The sequence below is a fragment of the Glycine max genome, chromosome 2, assembly GCF_000004515.6.
Source record: "Glycine max cultivar Williams 82 chromosome 2, Glycine_max_v4.0, whole genome shotgun sequence".
NCBI classification, from domain to species: Eukaryota; Viridiplantae; Streptophyta; class Magnoliopsida; order Fabales; family Fabaceae; genus Glycine; species Glycine max.
In genome coordinates, this window is record NC_016089.4 from 40,537,178 (window position 1) to 40,554,081 (window position 16,904).

The window sequence follows — 16,904 nt, forward strand, 5'->3', positions numbered from 1 at the left end:
CATTTAAATTGTTGATTATAAATTCTAAATATAAATTATATATTTTAAAAAAATATTTATTATAAATTTTAAGTATATAAAAATAAATATTTATCTGATAATGTACACCTACTTAGTTTATTTAATTCTAAAATAGTCTCACTGGAGTAACATGCATGATATGGATCTTTCGGTACATTCTTAGAACGTTAGTCGTGTGAAGGTGTGAAGCAAAATAATGTCTTACATTTTTAACATATCACATGTTCAAATTCATAGTTGTCACTCCAAGTGACGTAAAAATATATAATGGTCTGGTTGCTTAAACTTATCTAGAAGTATTTTTTTTTTTGACAGAAATCTAAAAGCATTTATAAAAAAAGAAAATAAGAATAACAATAAAATAAGCTTCTCTATTATTTTATTTTATTTTAAAAAAGACAAATTACAATTTTAATCCTCCATCATTTTTAATTAACAAATTATATCATTTTATTTCATTTTTGTAATTTTGATTCTCATATATTTTAAAAATATCATTGCTTCAGTTTAAACACGTTACTCCAGTGAGACTATTTTAAAATTAAATAAACTAAGTAGGTGTATATTATCGTATATATTCATTTGTATCTTGTATAGTTCAATCAAATAATATGACTTAGATTAACGAACTTTTTCTTCTTACAATTCAAGTATGAGAATCTAATAACTAATTTATATTTTTATTATTTAATTTTTAATTTAATATTTTACTAAAAAAAACCACTTTATTCCTAATCTTCCTAATTCAGTGCCCCCACCCAACCTGCGATAACGTGAACGGCTTTTCTTGTTCCTTGTTATGATCAACACTCATTCTTTAAAAAACAAAACCACAGTGGGAGTGGGTCCCCTACAAACCCGCAGATAGCATAACATATTTCTATTATTTTCCACGTTATTCTTATTATCCCTCCCTCGATCTTCACTTCACTACCCTTTTTTCGCTCTCATTCACTCACTCCCATCCAACAATATGGCCCAAAACGGCGACACTGAGGCCCAAAGCCCATCAACCCCCGAGGCCCGGCCCGTCGGCGGCACCGAGTTCAGCTGGTGCAAGGCTGTTCCCATCGGCACTGGCGTAACGGTTCTGAGCCTCCTCCTCTCAAAACCGCCGCAAATCGCTGTTGTCCAAAATGCCCTCCACAAACTCCAAAATTCCCACCCTATTCTCCGCTCCAAGATCCATCTCGATCCCTCCAACAACACTTTCCACTTCCTCACCCCTCCCACTCCCACCGTCCAAATCCACCCCTTCGATCTCGCTTCAACGGCTCACATCATCCAATGCCAATCCGACGGCCACGATCCCTTCCACGTGCTCCTCGAGCACGAGATGAACCAGGAGGACACGTGGCGCAATTACGCCGCCGACGTCGACGTACTCCACGCCGCCGTGTATAGCATCAGCCACGACCGCTTCGCCGTGTTCCTCCGCCTCCACACCGCTTCGTGCGACCGCGCCTCCGCCGTGGCGCTGCTCAACGAGCTCCTCCGCTTCGTCGCCGGCGGCGACGAGGCGAGCGGGGAGAAGGTAAATTCTCCGATCGAGGATCTGATTCCTGAGGGGAAGACGAACAAGCCGTTCTGGGCGCGTGGACTGGACGTGCTCGGGTACACGCTCAACGCGTTCAGGTTCGCGAATTTGAGTTTCGTCGACGCTGGCTCGCCCCGGAGTTCGAGGATAATAAGGTTGCAACTGAACGTAGCTGAAACCGAGAACTTATTAGCTGTGAGTTACCACCATCCTGTTTCTTTTTTTATTGCTTAAATTAGTATTTTGTTACCCTAATTTGTTATTTAGGATGAATTTGATTTTTTTTAATTTAATTTATTCATCTAATTTTTTAAATTAATTTAATTTGGTCATTCCGTCTAGATGATATTTTGTTCAAAATCATTATTAAGTAATTCTAAACTATGATAAAATATATATTTTTTAAAAATTAAATTGATTTTAAAAATTAGAAAATCAAATTAAATAGAAATTTTTTTATTAAATGATCAAATTAAATAAAAAAATTAAAAATTAAATAAAACTTAAATAACCAAAATACTAATTTAAACTTTTTTATTTTCTGTTATGCTCGCTAATTTAATTAATTATTACCTTGAGTAGTCAATGTAGAACTTATTTGTTTAATTTATTTTCACCAACATGGTGTGGCTGTGGAGTGATCGCCAATTTGAGTTATTTTAATAAACAAAATAAAGCATGAGTCTCTTTTAAAATAAATTATCATTATAGATCTAGTTTGAACATTGACAGGTCAAAATGGTCAAACTTAATAGTTTGATGGATAAATTTAAGGAAAAGATGACAAGTGTCATGTTTTAGATAAATATGTAATAATTTATATTAATAAATATGTTTTAGAGACTTGCATTGATATTTTATTTATAAATTTAAATTGTTACTCGAAATTATAAATAATTTATGGTACTTGATTGAACCAATAAAATAAAGTACCCAAACTCTCTGTTTAGAAAAAATTAATTGATAATATATCTACGATCACTACTTCTATCATATCCGTATATTTTACAAAATATATTAAATAAAAAATTAAAAAAAAAAGTTTTAACAAAAATAAAATTATACAAAATGGTCCATCATCAGTGATTGGGATATGACTAGTAAGTTATCCTTTAAATATATGCATATGAAAGACATATCTTTAAGAGATCTTTCGTTAAAAAAAATGTACAACTTATTTAATTAGTTTACAACAATTAATTATTTTAGTTTCTACTTAGTAGAATAATTTGTGTGTATATGTATATTTTTTAAATTACCTTTATTAGAATTTTATTCTCTCGATCTTTTTTTTGTCTTAATTAATTAATGTGCTTTCACTTAAAGTATTTGTATAAAAAAAATCTGGGCAAACTTCTCAAAATTCTTATAAAATGGACTTAAGGTAGTAAGCATTAGGTAAAATAAAATATCCGATTGGAATATTATTATTCAGTACTGATTAGGACATTGGAGGATCCGATGGACAGAAAATGGAACGATTCTCTTATGTAACATTTGTTCGTCATGGGGTTATGCATTATTTTAATTCCCGTATATATATATATATATATATATATAAAAGATAATTAAATGGTTGATGTCAATACCTTTAGCCTATATTTTGAATTAATATTTTTAATTTTTGTTACAGGTATAAGTTGGATTTGGCTATCGCAATAATAAGATAAATAATACTTACAATAATTAATGTTCTATTGTAAACATTAATTTTGTTTTAATTATTTTTTAAAATAAATAATTTTAGTTTCCTATTTTTAAATAAGACATTTAGTCTTTTTATTTTTACAGAATAAATAATTTTGTTTCGTGTGTTAGTGATCATATAAAACAATTTCAATGTAATATATTGGTACTGAAGTAGATAAGTTATTGTTACGATGCTTATGTGGTAAGAAATTAAATAAAATAAAAAATAATTTTTTTTAATAAAAGTTGAACTTATAATTTTTTATTTAAAGACAAAATAATAAACCATGAAGAAACTTATTTTGTTTAGTTAACTATGTAAACACTATTTTATATATATTATTAGTCGAAAGTTATTCATTTTTTATATTATAAAATTTTATATATTAAAATAAAATAGTTAATATTTAAGTACATTTAATGTTATATGTATTTATTTTTATGATAAAATTTTATTTTAATATAAATTATTACATATAAAAATTTGTTCTTATTTTATTATAATTTTATAAAAATTGCATAAACTAATATGTTGATTATATTAAAATGATATTTAAATAATCCAAAAATTAAACATTAAAATTTATTACTTTTTGTAATTAAAATAAAAAAAATTATTATTTATATTTAAAAATGAATTTACATAATTTTTATAAATTGCATAAAATAATTTATATAAATAATTTACATATTAATTATGTAATTTTCTTAATTGGTATTAAAAAATTATTTATTAAATAGTTTTTTATAGTTAAAACGAAAATTTTAGCATAAGTTTCCTAAAATATTAAATATTAAAATTTATTTATTTATATAATTAAAATAAAAATAATTTACATATTAAAATAAATTTACATAATTTGTATAATTTATATATTAATTAATACAGTTATATTGATTTATCTAATTGGAGTAAAAACAATCTGTATATTAAAATCAATTTAAAAAATAATTTATATGTTAATTTATGAAATTTAATTATAAATTGTTAAAATTAAAATAAAAGTTATACACTATTGAAAATAAAATTATATAAATGATATAAAATCTTAAATATAGATTTATATATTAAATAATTTTTAATTTATAAATTTTTGTAATTTGAAAAAATAATAACTCTTTATTAATGATACATATAAAATAATATTTATAAAATTAGTTAAATAAAACAAATGTTTTAGAGATTTAATATCTTATTTTTAAATAAAAGATTATAATTTTAACTTTTATTAACTTTTTTTATTTTTTAATTTATTTAATTATTTGTCACATAAGCGTCTAAGACTAAAATTATTTATTTTAAAAATATAAAAACTAAATATTTTAATTTAAAAATAAGACGATAAAAATTATAAATTTAAAATCATTGTCGACCAAAATGGTAGTTTAGTTTTTTTTTTCGTCAATACTTAATTTTATAACATAACAATGTCATATCGTATCGATGCCTAACCTGTGATTTTCAAAATTGGACATATCTTATGTGTTACTGTAACGTCGTATCCTTATCGTAAGCTTCGCAAATTTTGGTCCTCTCTACAGTGACCCTTTTGAAAACAATAATAAGAAATTTCTTCCACAGAATATATATGACCACTTTTGAAAATCAGAAGTTGTGGGTGGTAACTTTGTTTTGGCCCTTGGAGTCGTTGTCTGAAAGAATGATCGAGAATGGGGATAAGGCATGGGGTAAAAAATTCGTGATGTGTAGATGATAACTCTAATCTCCATGTACGACAACACCCAATTGCAGCATAAATTACTAAGATAATAAGTCCTGCTCCTGCATTCAGTTCATGGGTCATTACTTCAGTTTCACATGAAATTAAAGTTATATCTTCGGTATTATGTGTCTACTTCGTTATTACATTGTTAAACGTAAGAAACCAACCATTGATATCACCACAAATACACTAACTCACCAAGAGTATTTTGCTGGTAAATGTATTATAATTCAGTCTTAAATATCTTTTTATCTCCAATAAATACCTAAATTTTAAGTTTACTTTCTAGTAAATTTTTGTTTTACTTTAAGTACATAATAAAATAATACTTTTATTTTTTTCCTTCGTATTTTATTTTAATTTATGATAAATTAATAAATTTTATGTTTATTTTCTAATAAATTAATGAATTCTATTTTTGTTCCGAATAATAATAAATAGAAAGAATTTATTAGTAAACAAATATAAAATTTATTAATTTATCCTGAACTAAAAATAAGTATTAAAGACGAACAACAAAAAATAAAATTGTTATTTTTCAACACAAAACAAAAATGTACTAAAAGAGCAAATATAAAAATCAAATATTTATTAAAAATCAAAAACATATTTCACTCTATAATTTATACATTTATAATACTATACTATTCTATATTAATTTGGTTTATGAGCATTGGCTCTCTCTATTCAACTGTTATGTTATGGGGGTGTTTAGATTGCCGTTTCAAGCTTCCAAACATCAGTTTGCGCTTTCCTATACACTAAACGGCGAAGGAGCTCTTGTACTGAATTAAAGAGAATGTTGGATGCAACTTTTTCCCAAACACGCCCTAAATTAATCTTGCCTATTGCAATCTCTATTTTCAAGCCTAAACTTCCTATTTTCTTAAGGGATGAAGATACCAGCCATTTATTTTTCAAAAAAGATAAACTTAATTGGCACATTGTGGAGAAGTCATTAGTCTTTGTAAGACATTTACAAAGATAGTCAATAAGACAGTAAAGCCAAAGCTATTAGGAGGGTAGAGCCTCTAATACGAATGAGGAGTTTGTGTTTCACAGGTCACAGCCCTATGGTTTGATCCAAACTCTTTATAATATCAATTGGATTTATCAGCTAAATAAAGTGATTAATGAAATTCATATTTACAATTTGGAGAAATTTGCAGCCAATTATAACTAGTAATATCAGCTGCTATTATTTTTCCTGGTACAAAGCAGCCTCAATGTCACATTATCTTCTTTTTTGTCTCTGCGTATTTGTAATTAAAATTCATTCTTATGCATCCAATGTGTTATAATCTAATTTCTGTGAATAATTGATATGGCACTCTGCTCACTTTTTGCTTATGATCTGGTAGCTAGCTTGATGGGTTTAAGCTAATTATGCAAGATCATGTAGGGATGCAAATCAAGAGGGATCAAACTTTGTGGGGCACTTGCTGCAGCTGGAATGATTGCTGCATGGACCTCTAGATGCCTTCCTGATTATCAAAGAGAAAAGTATGCTGTAGTAACACTTGTTGATTGCCGCTCACTTCTTGATCCAGTCCTTCCCAGCAACCATGCTGGTAAGCCATATTTTCTTGTAATTTTCGTTTGTTTTGTTATGCTGCTGCTCCTTTGGCATCATGCCTAACTTGTTTACAGATACATGCTCTCTTCTTTTTTCAGGCTGTGTCTTATGTGTAATATAAATTGGAAAGATTGTTTTTTCTTTTATTGTCAGTTGGCACATAATATTAGTTCTTCTAACTACTATGAATTTTTAAGTGAAACTGCAAGACCTTGTTAAAACAAGGGGCCTGTATTGTCCAAATCCACCTATTAATGTTCACATTTATTTGAGTGGGCTACAAAGTGACTCTTGCTGTTGGAGTCTCACAGAACTTAGGTAAAAGATAAAACGTAAAAGAAGAAATTCACTCTCTATTATTGAAAACAAACCTGGCTAATATATAGCCTTACATCAGAATCGTAAAACTGAAAACAAAAGAAAACTGCTCTTGTATATTACGCATATATGACCCACTATTTCCTAATAATGTGATAGACTTATTCAAAAACACAACTGCTCCTACAAATATGGAACCATAAGCTGACTAACAAATCCTCCCTTAAACTAAATGCTATATGCAATTAGTTTATATCAAACTCTGAACACACTCCTAGTGACCTGCGAAGCTTTAACAAAGTATCCAGTTTGAGTGGTTTGGTCATAATATCAACCACTTGTTCTTGTGTCCCACAATGCATCATCTTGATAGCTCCAGTCTTTGTAAGATCTCGAAGGAAATGAAATCGGACATCAATATGTTTATAACGACCATGCTTTACTGGATTCTTCGAAAGCTTAATAGCAGAGCTACTATCACAACAAATTACAGTAGCCTGGTTTTGCATTTTACACAATTTTCCCAACACCCTTTTCAACCATATGGCTTGACAAGCACACGATGCTGCACCTATGAACTCTGCCTCTGTAGTTGATAGACTCACAATTGGTTGTTTCTTTGATGACCAAGAAACAGCAGCTGAACACAATAAGAAAACATAACCCGAAGTACTTTTTCTATCATCCAAATCTCTTGCATAATCACTGTCAGTGTAAGCAAGAAGCTCTTTGTTTCCTCCCTTCATGTAGAAAATTCGAAACTCAGTTGTTCCCCTTAAATATCTTAGCAACCTTTTGGCTGCTAGTAAATGCAGCTCAGTAGGATTCTCCATATACCTGCTAATTAAGTTCACCACAAACATCATATCAGGTCGAGTAGATGTTAGATACATTAGACTTCCCACAATTTGTTTATAGTAAGTCTTATCCACCTTTGCACCAGTGTCGTCCTTTGTGAGTTTAATGCCAGGAATAATTGGAGTTTGCACCAAATTGCTTTTATCCATTCCAAACCTTTGCAGCATCTCTAATGCATACTTTTTTTACATAAGAAAATGCCATCTATTTGTTGCATCACTTCAAGACCCAGAAAATATCTCATTTTACCAATACCAAGATCTGTCATGTCAAATTCATGCTTCATGGAGCTTTTAAATTTTGCAAACATCAACTCATCATTTGGAGTAAAAATAAGGTCATCAACATACAAACTAACAATTAATATTATATCTTTCTTTTCTCTCTTCACAAACAAAGTATGCTCGTAGTCACACTTCTCAAATCCTTCCTTCAAAAAATGTGCTTCTATGCGGCTGTACCAAGCACGTGGTGCTTGCTTAAGTCCGTAAAGGGCTTTCTTCAGCTTATACACTTTATGCTCATCCCCTTTTTGTACATAACCACAAGGCTGGTCCAGATACACTGTTTCCTCCAACTCTCCATGTAAAAATGCTGACTTTACATCCAGCTGATAGATGGTCCATCCCTTTTGAGCTGCAAGTGCTACCACCAAACGAATTGTCTCCATGTGGGCTACTGGTGCAAATACTTCTGTATAGTCTACCTCATATTCTTGTGCATACCCCTTCACTACAAGCCTGGCTTTGTACTTGTCCACTTCTCCATTCTCTTTGAATTTTGTCTTATAAATCCACTTTACTCCAATTTTCTTTGCTCCATCAGGTAATTCCTTCAATTTCCATGTGCCATTTTTGTTTATGGCTTCCATCTCCTCATCCATGGCTTTCCTCCATTTTGCAATTTGAACAGCAGCATCAAAGTGAGTAGGATCACTTTCACTTGCAGACATAACCAGATTAGCTTCTGTACTGCCTTCAGAAAGTCCTTCGCTAGTTTCATACTCTTCCATCCAAAGGGGTGGTCTTCTACACCTTCGTTGAACGGGACTAGAAGTGTCGGCCATAGAATCAGAGGAAATAATATCCTCTTCTGGGGTATCAGTATTATGTCGTACCTCATGTGTTTTCTTCTACAACAGCTTCCACATCCTTATCACCCCAATCTAAGTCACATAAGATGGTTTCTTCATACTTCTTATCCCAATGCCAACTTTTATCTTCGTCAAAGACAACGTCCCTGCTTATTATGATCCTTTGTGAAATCGGATCATAAAGTTTGTATGCTTTTGATACTTCACTAACCCCCAACAAAATACAACATAGACTTTTATCATCTAGCTTGGTTCTTTTAGCATCAGGCACATGAACATGAGAAATACATCCAAAAACTCTAAAATACTTAACTGAAGGCTTGACTCCACTCCAGGCTTCTTCCGGCATTTTATTTTCTACTGCTAGTGTGGGACACCGATTCAGAATATGCACAGACCAGGTGGCAGCTTCAGCCCAAAAAGTTTTGGGCATTTTCTTCTCTGAAAGCATGCTCCGAACCATGTTCATAATGGTTCTGTTCTTTCGTTCGGCAATCCCGTTCTGTTGTGGTCTGTATGCAGCTGTCAGCTGTCTACGAATACCATTGTCACAGCAAAAATTGGTAAAATCCTGAGATGTAAACTCTCCCCCGCGATCAGTGCGTAAACCTCTGATTAAGGAGTCAGCTTCTTTCTCAACATGAATTTTAAAATTCTTAAAGACAGAGAGAGCTTCTGATTTTTCTGTCAAGAAATAAATCCAAGTTTTTCCACTGAAATCATCAATAAAGGTGAGCAAATACCTTTTCTTGCTGTTGGAGATAGGTGTGATTGGTCCACAAATGTCCACATGAATTAGTTGTAGAGACTGTGTAGCCTTCCAAGTACTCTTCTTTGGGAATGAAGCTCGTGATTGCTTCCCTACCTTGCAGTCCTTGCACAGTTTTGTTGGCGCTTTCATTGTTGGCAAACCATATACCATACGCTGCTGGTAAAGCGTATTTAAACCCCGAAAACTTAAATGTCCATATCTGCAATGCCAAAGATGCATTATATCATCTGTAACTGTGTGAAAGCAAGTGGATTTGTTAGGTTGAGATATGGCATGCAGCATGAACATGCGATTGGAAGATATTGTGGTTTCCATGATCAAACCGTTTTCAGGATGAAACACTTTGCACTTTCCATGTTGAAACAGAATACTAAGTCCCTTTTCTTGTAATTGCCCAATGCTTAATAAGTTATTCCTCAATTCTGGTACAAAAAAGACTTCAGTGACAGTATAAGTGTTGCCATTCATGTTTAACCGAACATTACCATTTCCAGTTACAGCCATACTGGAATTATTGCCCAATTTGACTGAATCTCTGTAACTTTCATCAATATCTGAGAAATATTCCTTCTTCCTGCACATGTGATTACTACATCCAGAGTCAAGAAACCACACACCTTCTTCATTCGCCTTGGTAATATCTGTGCAGGCCATCAATAACATTTCTTCGTCGTTTTCTACATAGTTGGCCTCCTTTCTTTGGTTTGAACATTCCCAGCTGAAATGTCCGAGTTGATGACAAGTGAAGCACTCTACAGTGGATTTGTCAAATCCTTGTCTGCCACGTCCTCGACCTCATCCCCTTCCGCATCGTCCAAAGCCTCCACGACCTCATCCCTGTTCTGCATGTTGATCTGTATGAGCAATATGCAAGGCCTGCACTTCTTCAACATCAGAAGTCATGCGTAGTTCATGGACGAGGAGACTACTTTGCAATTCATCAATGGTCAACGTGTCTGTATCCTTAGACTCCTCAATGGAGCACACAACATAATCAAACTTGGGAGTCATGGATCTCAGAATTTTCTCAACTACTGCAACATCGCCTTTGTTTTTACCATTAGCCTTCGTCTTGTTGGCTATGGTAAGTGTCCGAGCAAAATAAACATTTACAGATTCTCCCTCCTTCATGTGGAGAATTTCAAACTCCTTTCTTAGAGCTTGCAACTGTGCACGCTTGACTTGTGAAGTGCCTTGGTACTTCTGTTTCAAAGAATCCCATATATCCTTTGCTGTATCCTTGTTAAGAATTGTCTCCAGGACTGAACGATCTAATGCTTGAAATAGGTAGTTCTTTTCCTTCAAATCTTTTAATTTCTGATCATCAATATTCTTCCTCTATACTTCAGTAAGAGGTGTTCCTTCCGCTGATTCAGGAATTCCATTTTCCACCAGACCCTAGTACTCCTTTGAACACAAGAAATTCTCCATGAGTAGCACCTAGTGGTCATAGTGCCCGTCAAACTTTGGTATAACGGGCTGCACAAATGAATTCTCCGATGCCATAGCTTTGTATACTTAGAAGACTGTTGCTTCTACTTTGGATCAGGCCCCGTGATGGAGCTCTGATACCAAAAATGTTGGAGTCTCACAGAACTTACGTAAAAGATAAAACGTAAAAGAAGAAATTCACTCTCTATTATTGAAAACAAACCTAGCTAATATATAGCCTTACATCAGAATTGTGGAACTGAAAACAAAAGAAAACTGCTCACGTATATTACGCATATATGACCCACTATTTCCTAATAATGTGATAGACTTATTCAAAAACACAACTGCCCCTACAAATATGGAACCATAAGCTGACTAACACTTGCAACATAAACAGTATTAAACCATGTCAATGTTCCCTGTATCTTGGTAATGCTTTCATTTTTATTTAATCTTTTGGAAAGTGGTAAAAACAATTATTGGGTTGGTAGGTAAGGGAGGCTGTCTCTTATATTAATGAAATCATTTGCTACAGCCTTTAGTTAATTTGTTAGTTATGTTAGGGATATAATAGAAAACCATTCACATGTCTCTACATAAAAAGTCTAAGCTTTTGAGATAGTTTATTCATGACGAATTAGATAATTGCCTGAAGCTTCTTCTTTAGAAATACGAAAGCTTTGAACTTGGGTAACCTCCAATGCATGATACACTGGAATTTTCAAATTATTAATAATCCGAGCATATGAAGGAATATTGTACCATTTTGAATTTCTTGGTATAATTTTAACATTCTGCTGCCAATGCTTCCCTTGTTTGGTTCAGGATTTTACCATTCTGCCGTCCTGAACACACATGACGTGTGTGGGGAAACAGAAACCTTATGGGAGTTGGCAAAGAAAAGCTACACAGCCTTTGTAAATGCTATGAACTGCAACAAGCATTTCACAGACATGTCTGACCTGAACTACCTCATGTGCAAGGCTATTGAGAACCCCGGTTTGACGCCATCGTCATCACTTAGGACAGCCTTGATCTCTGTGTTTGAAGATCCTGTCTTCGACGACTCGGCCGAAATGCATGGAGAGATTGGATTGGAAGACTATGTAGGTTGTGCTTCTGCTCATGGTGTTGGTCCATCCATTGCCGTATTCGACACCATACGGAATGGAAAGTTGGATTGTGCTTGTATATATCCATCACCCCTTCATTCAAGAGAGCAGATTCAAGGACTAGTTGATCATATGAAGAGAATACTTGTGGAAGGTTGTAACAGTGAAAATCAACAAATTGAACCATAATCCGCTTCTGAGGCTGGGCAATTGGTTATAATTTCATAATCAAATTCATAAACTTCGTTGCCTCTTCAATTTCAGTCTGTGACTCTGTGATTCTCCTTGCTCTGTTGAATTTCCCAGGGCCAGGTATTTTAATATGAAGGTAGAAATAAATATATTGCATGCAATTTACAATGAAGGATTCAAAGCATCTGCAAAAGTTGCCATTACATTAAAAAAATGCAGAGATTCATTTTTCTACTGTCATATGGCCTCAAGAAATGCAAGGTTTATTGATTTATTTCAGTCTCAAACTTCGACCATATTTATGACCGAGTTAAGAAGGATGCTACTCACGCATTTGCACTAACTTACATAATTTTTATCATTTTACTATACGTTGATTCTATTTTACCTTTTTAGCACTTTGAATCTGTCATCTCTGAGGCGATGTGCTTGGTGTTGACTTGTACCAAGCATCTCCGCAATAAGGATTATTTATTAAGTTATTGCTTTATAATCCAATGGCAGATGATAAACGAATTTTAAAGATGTAAAAGTTGAATGAAATTTAAGTTCCAAAAAAAAAAAATTGAATGAAATTTATGACAGAAATGAATGAATATTAATTTCGTGGAAAAAAATTATCTAGGTAAACTAATAACGTTTTCTTAAATTATAAGCCGCTAAACTGGTAAACTTGGCCATTGGTCCAGTCGTTTTATTTTGATTATTTTAATTCCTAACTTCTTTTTTAACAATTCCTAACTTTTCTAAATGTTTACTTATGGCTTCAATAAAAAAAAAATTATTAAAAGAAATAACTTCTGTTAAGCCAGTAATTAAATGAAGTTTCAAAACTATCATGTACGTGGTTGAATTGATATGTGATTGTTTAAAGTTAGCTGGAGGTTTAGAGATTGAGCTTTAGATATATAATTGTAGAATTGTCTCATGTAGAATATGATATATGTAATCTATAAAAAAATAAAAAAATCATTATTAAAATGACTAACGCCTACAATTTTATATAATATTTGTATCTAGTTACTTGCAGTTCCAGTCACTTGTGTTTGTTCATATACTTGATCACAAGAATTACCTTTAAAGCAATCTTTTTATTTGTGACTAATTTGTGCTTTTTTGTTCCTTCAAGGGAGTAGGAAAACACATTGGAAAAAACTGTAACAATCAAAGAAAGATTACATGGCAGCAATATTTCAATGACATTGTTCTACACACACACACTTGCCCCCCCGATCACATCCCTGTAAATACATGTGTAGGTTTTTAACATAGGAGTGTTAAACTTTGCTCAACTTTTCCTTTTATGTGTTGGGGTTTAGCGTAGTGTAAAAGTTAAGTATCTTAATCTTACTAACATAAACTTTATATTTACCCTTGGACAAGGAAATTCTGAGGGAAGCACCTAATAGGCTAATACACGTTAAAATTCAATGTAGCCGTACTGAGGCAGATCATCTTTTTCCAAATCTAGGCATTACAAGATTTCCAGTGATGACACCCAGTTGACTAATTGAACGTGCACGATTGTTGCCACTGATTACTGATGTCACTTTTATGGCCCTGGATGCCAGTTGTAAAAGTATAGGGGACAAGTTTAACTACTAAAATTATATGAGAAAAATGTAAAAGCATAAGCTGCATGAGAGACTAAAAAATATTAATTAATAGTTCACTATCATACTGGCAAAAACTAATTTACATGTCAGATCAATCCTAATTGAAAGTTATTTGCAGCAATAGCTTCAATTGAAATTAAAGCTAACTCACCTAGCTAGCCATCATGAAGACCTATGTTCTAAATTCTGGCTAGAACAACATCCAATAAATATAACCCCATCAAAGAGGTCATAGTTATGATGCATTTCAACACTAACCAAATTAAGAAACAAAAAAGAAATTAATTAACATGGCAAGGCACATGACATGTTCCGTTTTGCTGCACTCTAGCTAAGCAAAATCTTCAAAAATCTTGCCTAAGTCAAAGTTGCCATTGTTGCATTCAATAGCATTCACCACCTCCTGAAATGTGGAAACACTGCATGGCACCACTAGGCCATTCCTCTGTGCAAAGCCAAATTCATTGTAGGCCTTCTCCAGCAGCATCTTGAATAGAGGGTGAGAGAGGTAGCTGGTTGGTACCACATATCTCTGACGCTCCTCACCAACATAAAGTGCAAAAAACCCTGTTGGGGTTGGGCTAGAGGGTGATTCTTTATCTTCCTCATACCCCTTTAGCAAACATTCTTGGTAGGGAGGGTCCGAGTGATCAGCTCCTCCAACACCCTTCACCCTTTTGGCTAGTTTCTTCAGTGATACCATCTTCTTCCCTAGCATTTTGCAATTCAGACTACACGAATCATGGAAAAAATTGTCTTCTGTGGAGGATACCTGATGTTGAAAAAAAAAACACTAAAGCGACAAAGGGTCTTTGAGAATATGGAAGGGGAGTTTTGTAGATGAGGAAATGGCTATTGTGCAAGTTGAAGGGAGGATTTAGATTTAGGATGGTATATGTAAGAGCAAAAGAAGGTGATCATAGACAAATGAGGGTACAGGGGGGAATGTTGTCCTTCTGAAAAGTCCTCTTTTCCACGTTTGAATTATAATGTCCTGAGCATGGAAAAAAAAAATTCTCAAGAGGTCTTTCAAGTTGTCTTTAAGTGGCCGTTGGCTTAAGCCTGACTTAATAATAGTTAAAGAGATTAAATTAGTTAACTTGGTATTGTTATAAATTATGGATAAAGACACCAGGAATGTGTGGCACACTACTACTACCACTTTAAAGTAGTAGTAGAGCAGCATGATAATACAGTTGGTGTGAGTCTCACGTCCACATTTGTTGGTTGTGAATTATTAGGTGGCAAATGCATACGTGTCATTGAAGTGGCGCAAACCAAGGGCTTGTATTTGTATAAGGCTAAAAGAAAAATAATAAAAATGGGTGGCATCTAATTAAGCATTTGATATCATTCATTAAAAATGATAAGACCACACTAATCCGGTGGGCGTGATAATAAGTGGTCCACTCCCTAGGAATTATTGTTGTTTGAATCTAAAAATGAATTAGTACATTTTTGTTTTACGGGTTTAATTTGGCTTCTTATTATCGTATACCTACACCAAGGAATTCTCATCTAAAATCTAAAATTAGCGAATGCCACAGAAATGGTGACCCACGAATTGGAAAAATGCATGTTCTTACTATTGAATCTTGTTTTTAAAAACCCAATGAAATCTTATATCTTACTTCTCCACCACTCTTTTTGTTATTAAAAAGATATGATAAGACTAGTAAAATAAATAGTAGTCTAAAAGAGATATAATAATTTGAGAGATTTAATTTGAAAATCAATCATCTAAATAAACGATTTTGGATCTATACCTCTCTTAGAAGTCATAAGGACCCACAACGTGCAAGGAGAAAAGCAAAAGTAAGGGAGTTGAAAATATAAAGGTATGCATCCAGCCTTCAGACATATTTACTAAGAAAGGATAAATGACTTTTAGAACATGATACTTATATTTTTAATGTATTTTTCAATTTCATGCATTTAAAAATATCATAAAAGATTGAAATTCCATTAACCTTAAAAACAGTCAACATAGTTCATTAAAAAAACTAGAGAAAGAAAAAGAATCTAGAAAGAGAAAGGTTAGCAAGAGGTCGTATAGTCAAAGGAAAATGCTTCAATTGGTGACAAACACGAAGGTGGTGGGGTGGGCCGGGCCAAGGAAATTGTTTGTGGGGTTTACTGGTGCAAGCATAACAAAGTAACAAATACACCAAACAGCTTGAGGTTTTAGGTTTTTTTTTAAGATAATCATGTTTGAGAGACGCTTAGACATTAAATATAAATATTTCTTAAGTTAAGATTTAAATTTTGATTTATTATATTATGAGATACTAATCCTTTTCATTAAATCAATCTTTATTGACTGTTGAGATTGTATTATTATTATTATTATTGTTTTGTGGCCCATGATTAGTAAATTACTATGATCCTACCACTGTTTTCGTTGACAAAATTTAAGAGACCCGTACAATGTTTGACTGTGGTAAATATGATTTTCTTTCTTATGTCATGGCGTTAGGTACGGAACTGTCCTGTGAATTAGGGTCCATTGCTTGCTTTCTCTCCCGGCAATCCCGCACGAATCAAAATTATGTGATCCTCAATTGAAGTGAAATGAAATGGGGTAGCATCGTCATGTTTGATGCCTTTTTGTTTTGGCCAATATCAAAAATAGATTTAGATGTTTATCTTACCCATGTCATACAAGGTAGCACCACTTAATTTTTTATTGGAAGGCAAAATATGTATATATTATGTATAAGGAGAGGACCAAAGCTGTACAAGGTGTACAGAGGCTATACAAAACCAGAACTATATAAAAAAGAAATGCCCCCAAAAAAGATACACAGGCTATGCAGTACCCATATGATGGCCTATATGTATTACAAAATATCATCAAGCAAAGCATGCTCTCGGGTTGAGAAAAACACACCCGGTTTCACCCCCAACTTAATTGTAAAGAAGTCACTTCCATGCCAAAGCTTTGATTTTTGCCAAATTACCC

At 33.0% G+C, this 16,904-nt stretch overlaps 2 protein-coding genes across 2 annotated transcripts; one reads left to right on the forward strand and one right to left on the reverse strand.

Annotated features, from left to right (window-relative positions):
• The first annotated feature begins 737 nt into the window (after positions 1 to 737).
• Positions 738 to 12,684, forward strand: LOC100527924 (uncharacterized). The gene is made up of 3 exons (NM_001248777.2): positions 738 to 1,753; positions 6,374 to 6,542; positions 11,848 to 12,684. The coding sequence occupies exons 1-3, from the start codon at positions 995 to 997 to the stop codon at positions 12,321 to 12,323; spliced, it is 1,404 nt and encodes a 467-aa protein (NP_001235706.2). The 5' UTR covers positions 738 to 994; the 3' UTR covers positions 12,324 to 12,684.
• Positions 12,685 to 13,981: 1,297 nt separating this feature from the next.
• On the reverse strand, positions 13,982 to 15,006 carry LOC100782364 (auxin-responsive protein SAUR21). Its single transcript, XM_006575242.4, has one exon. The coding sequence runs from the start codon at positions 14,658 to 14,660 to the stop codon at positions 14,274 to 14,276; it is 387 nt and encodes a 128-aa protein (XP_006575305.1). The 5' UTR covers positions 14,661 to 15,006; the 3' UTR covers positions 13,982 to 14,273.
• Between the last annotated feature and the right edge of the window lie 1,898 nt (positions 15,007 to 16,904).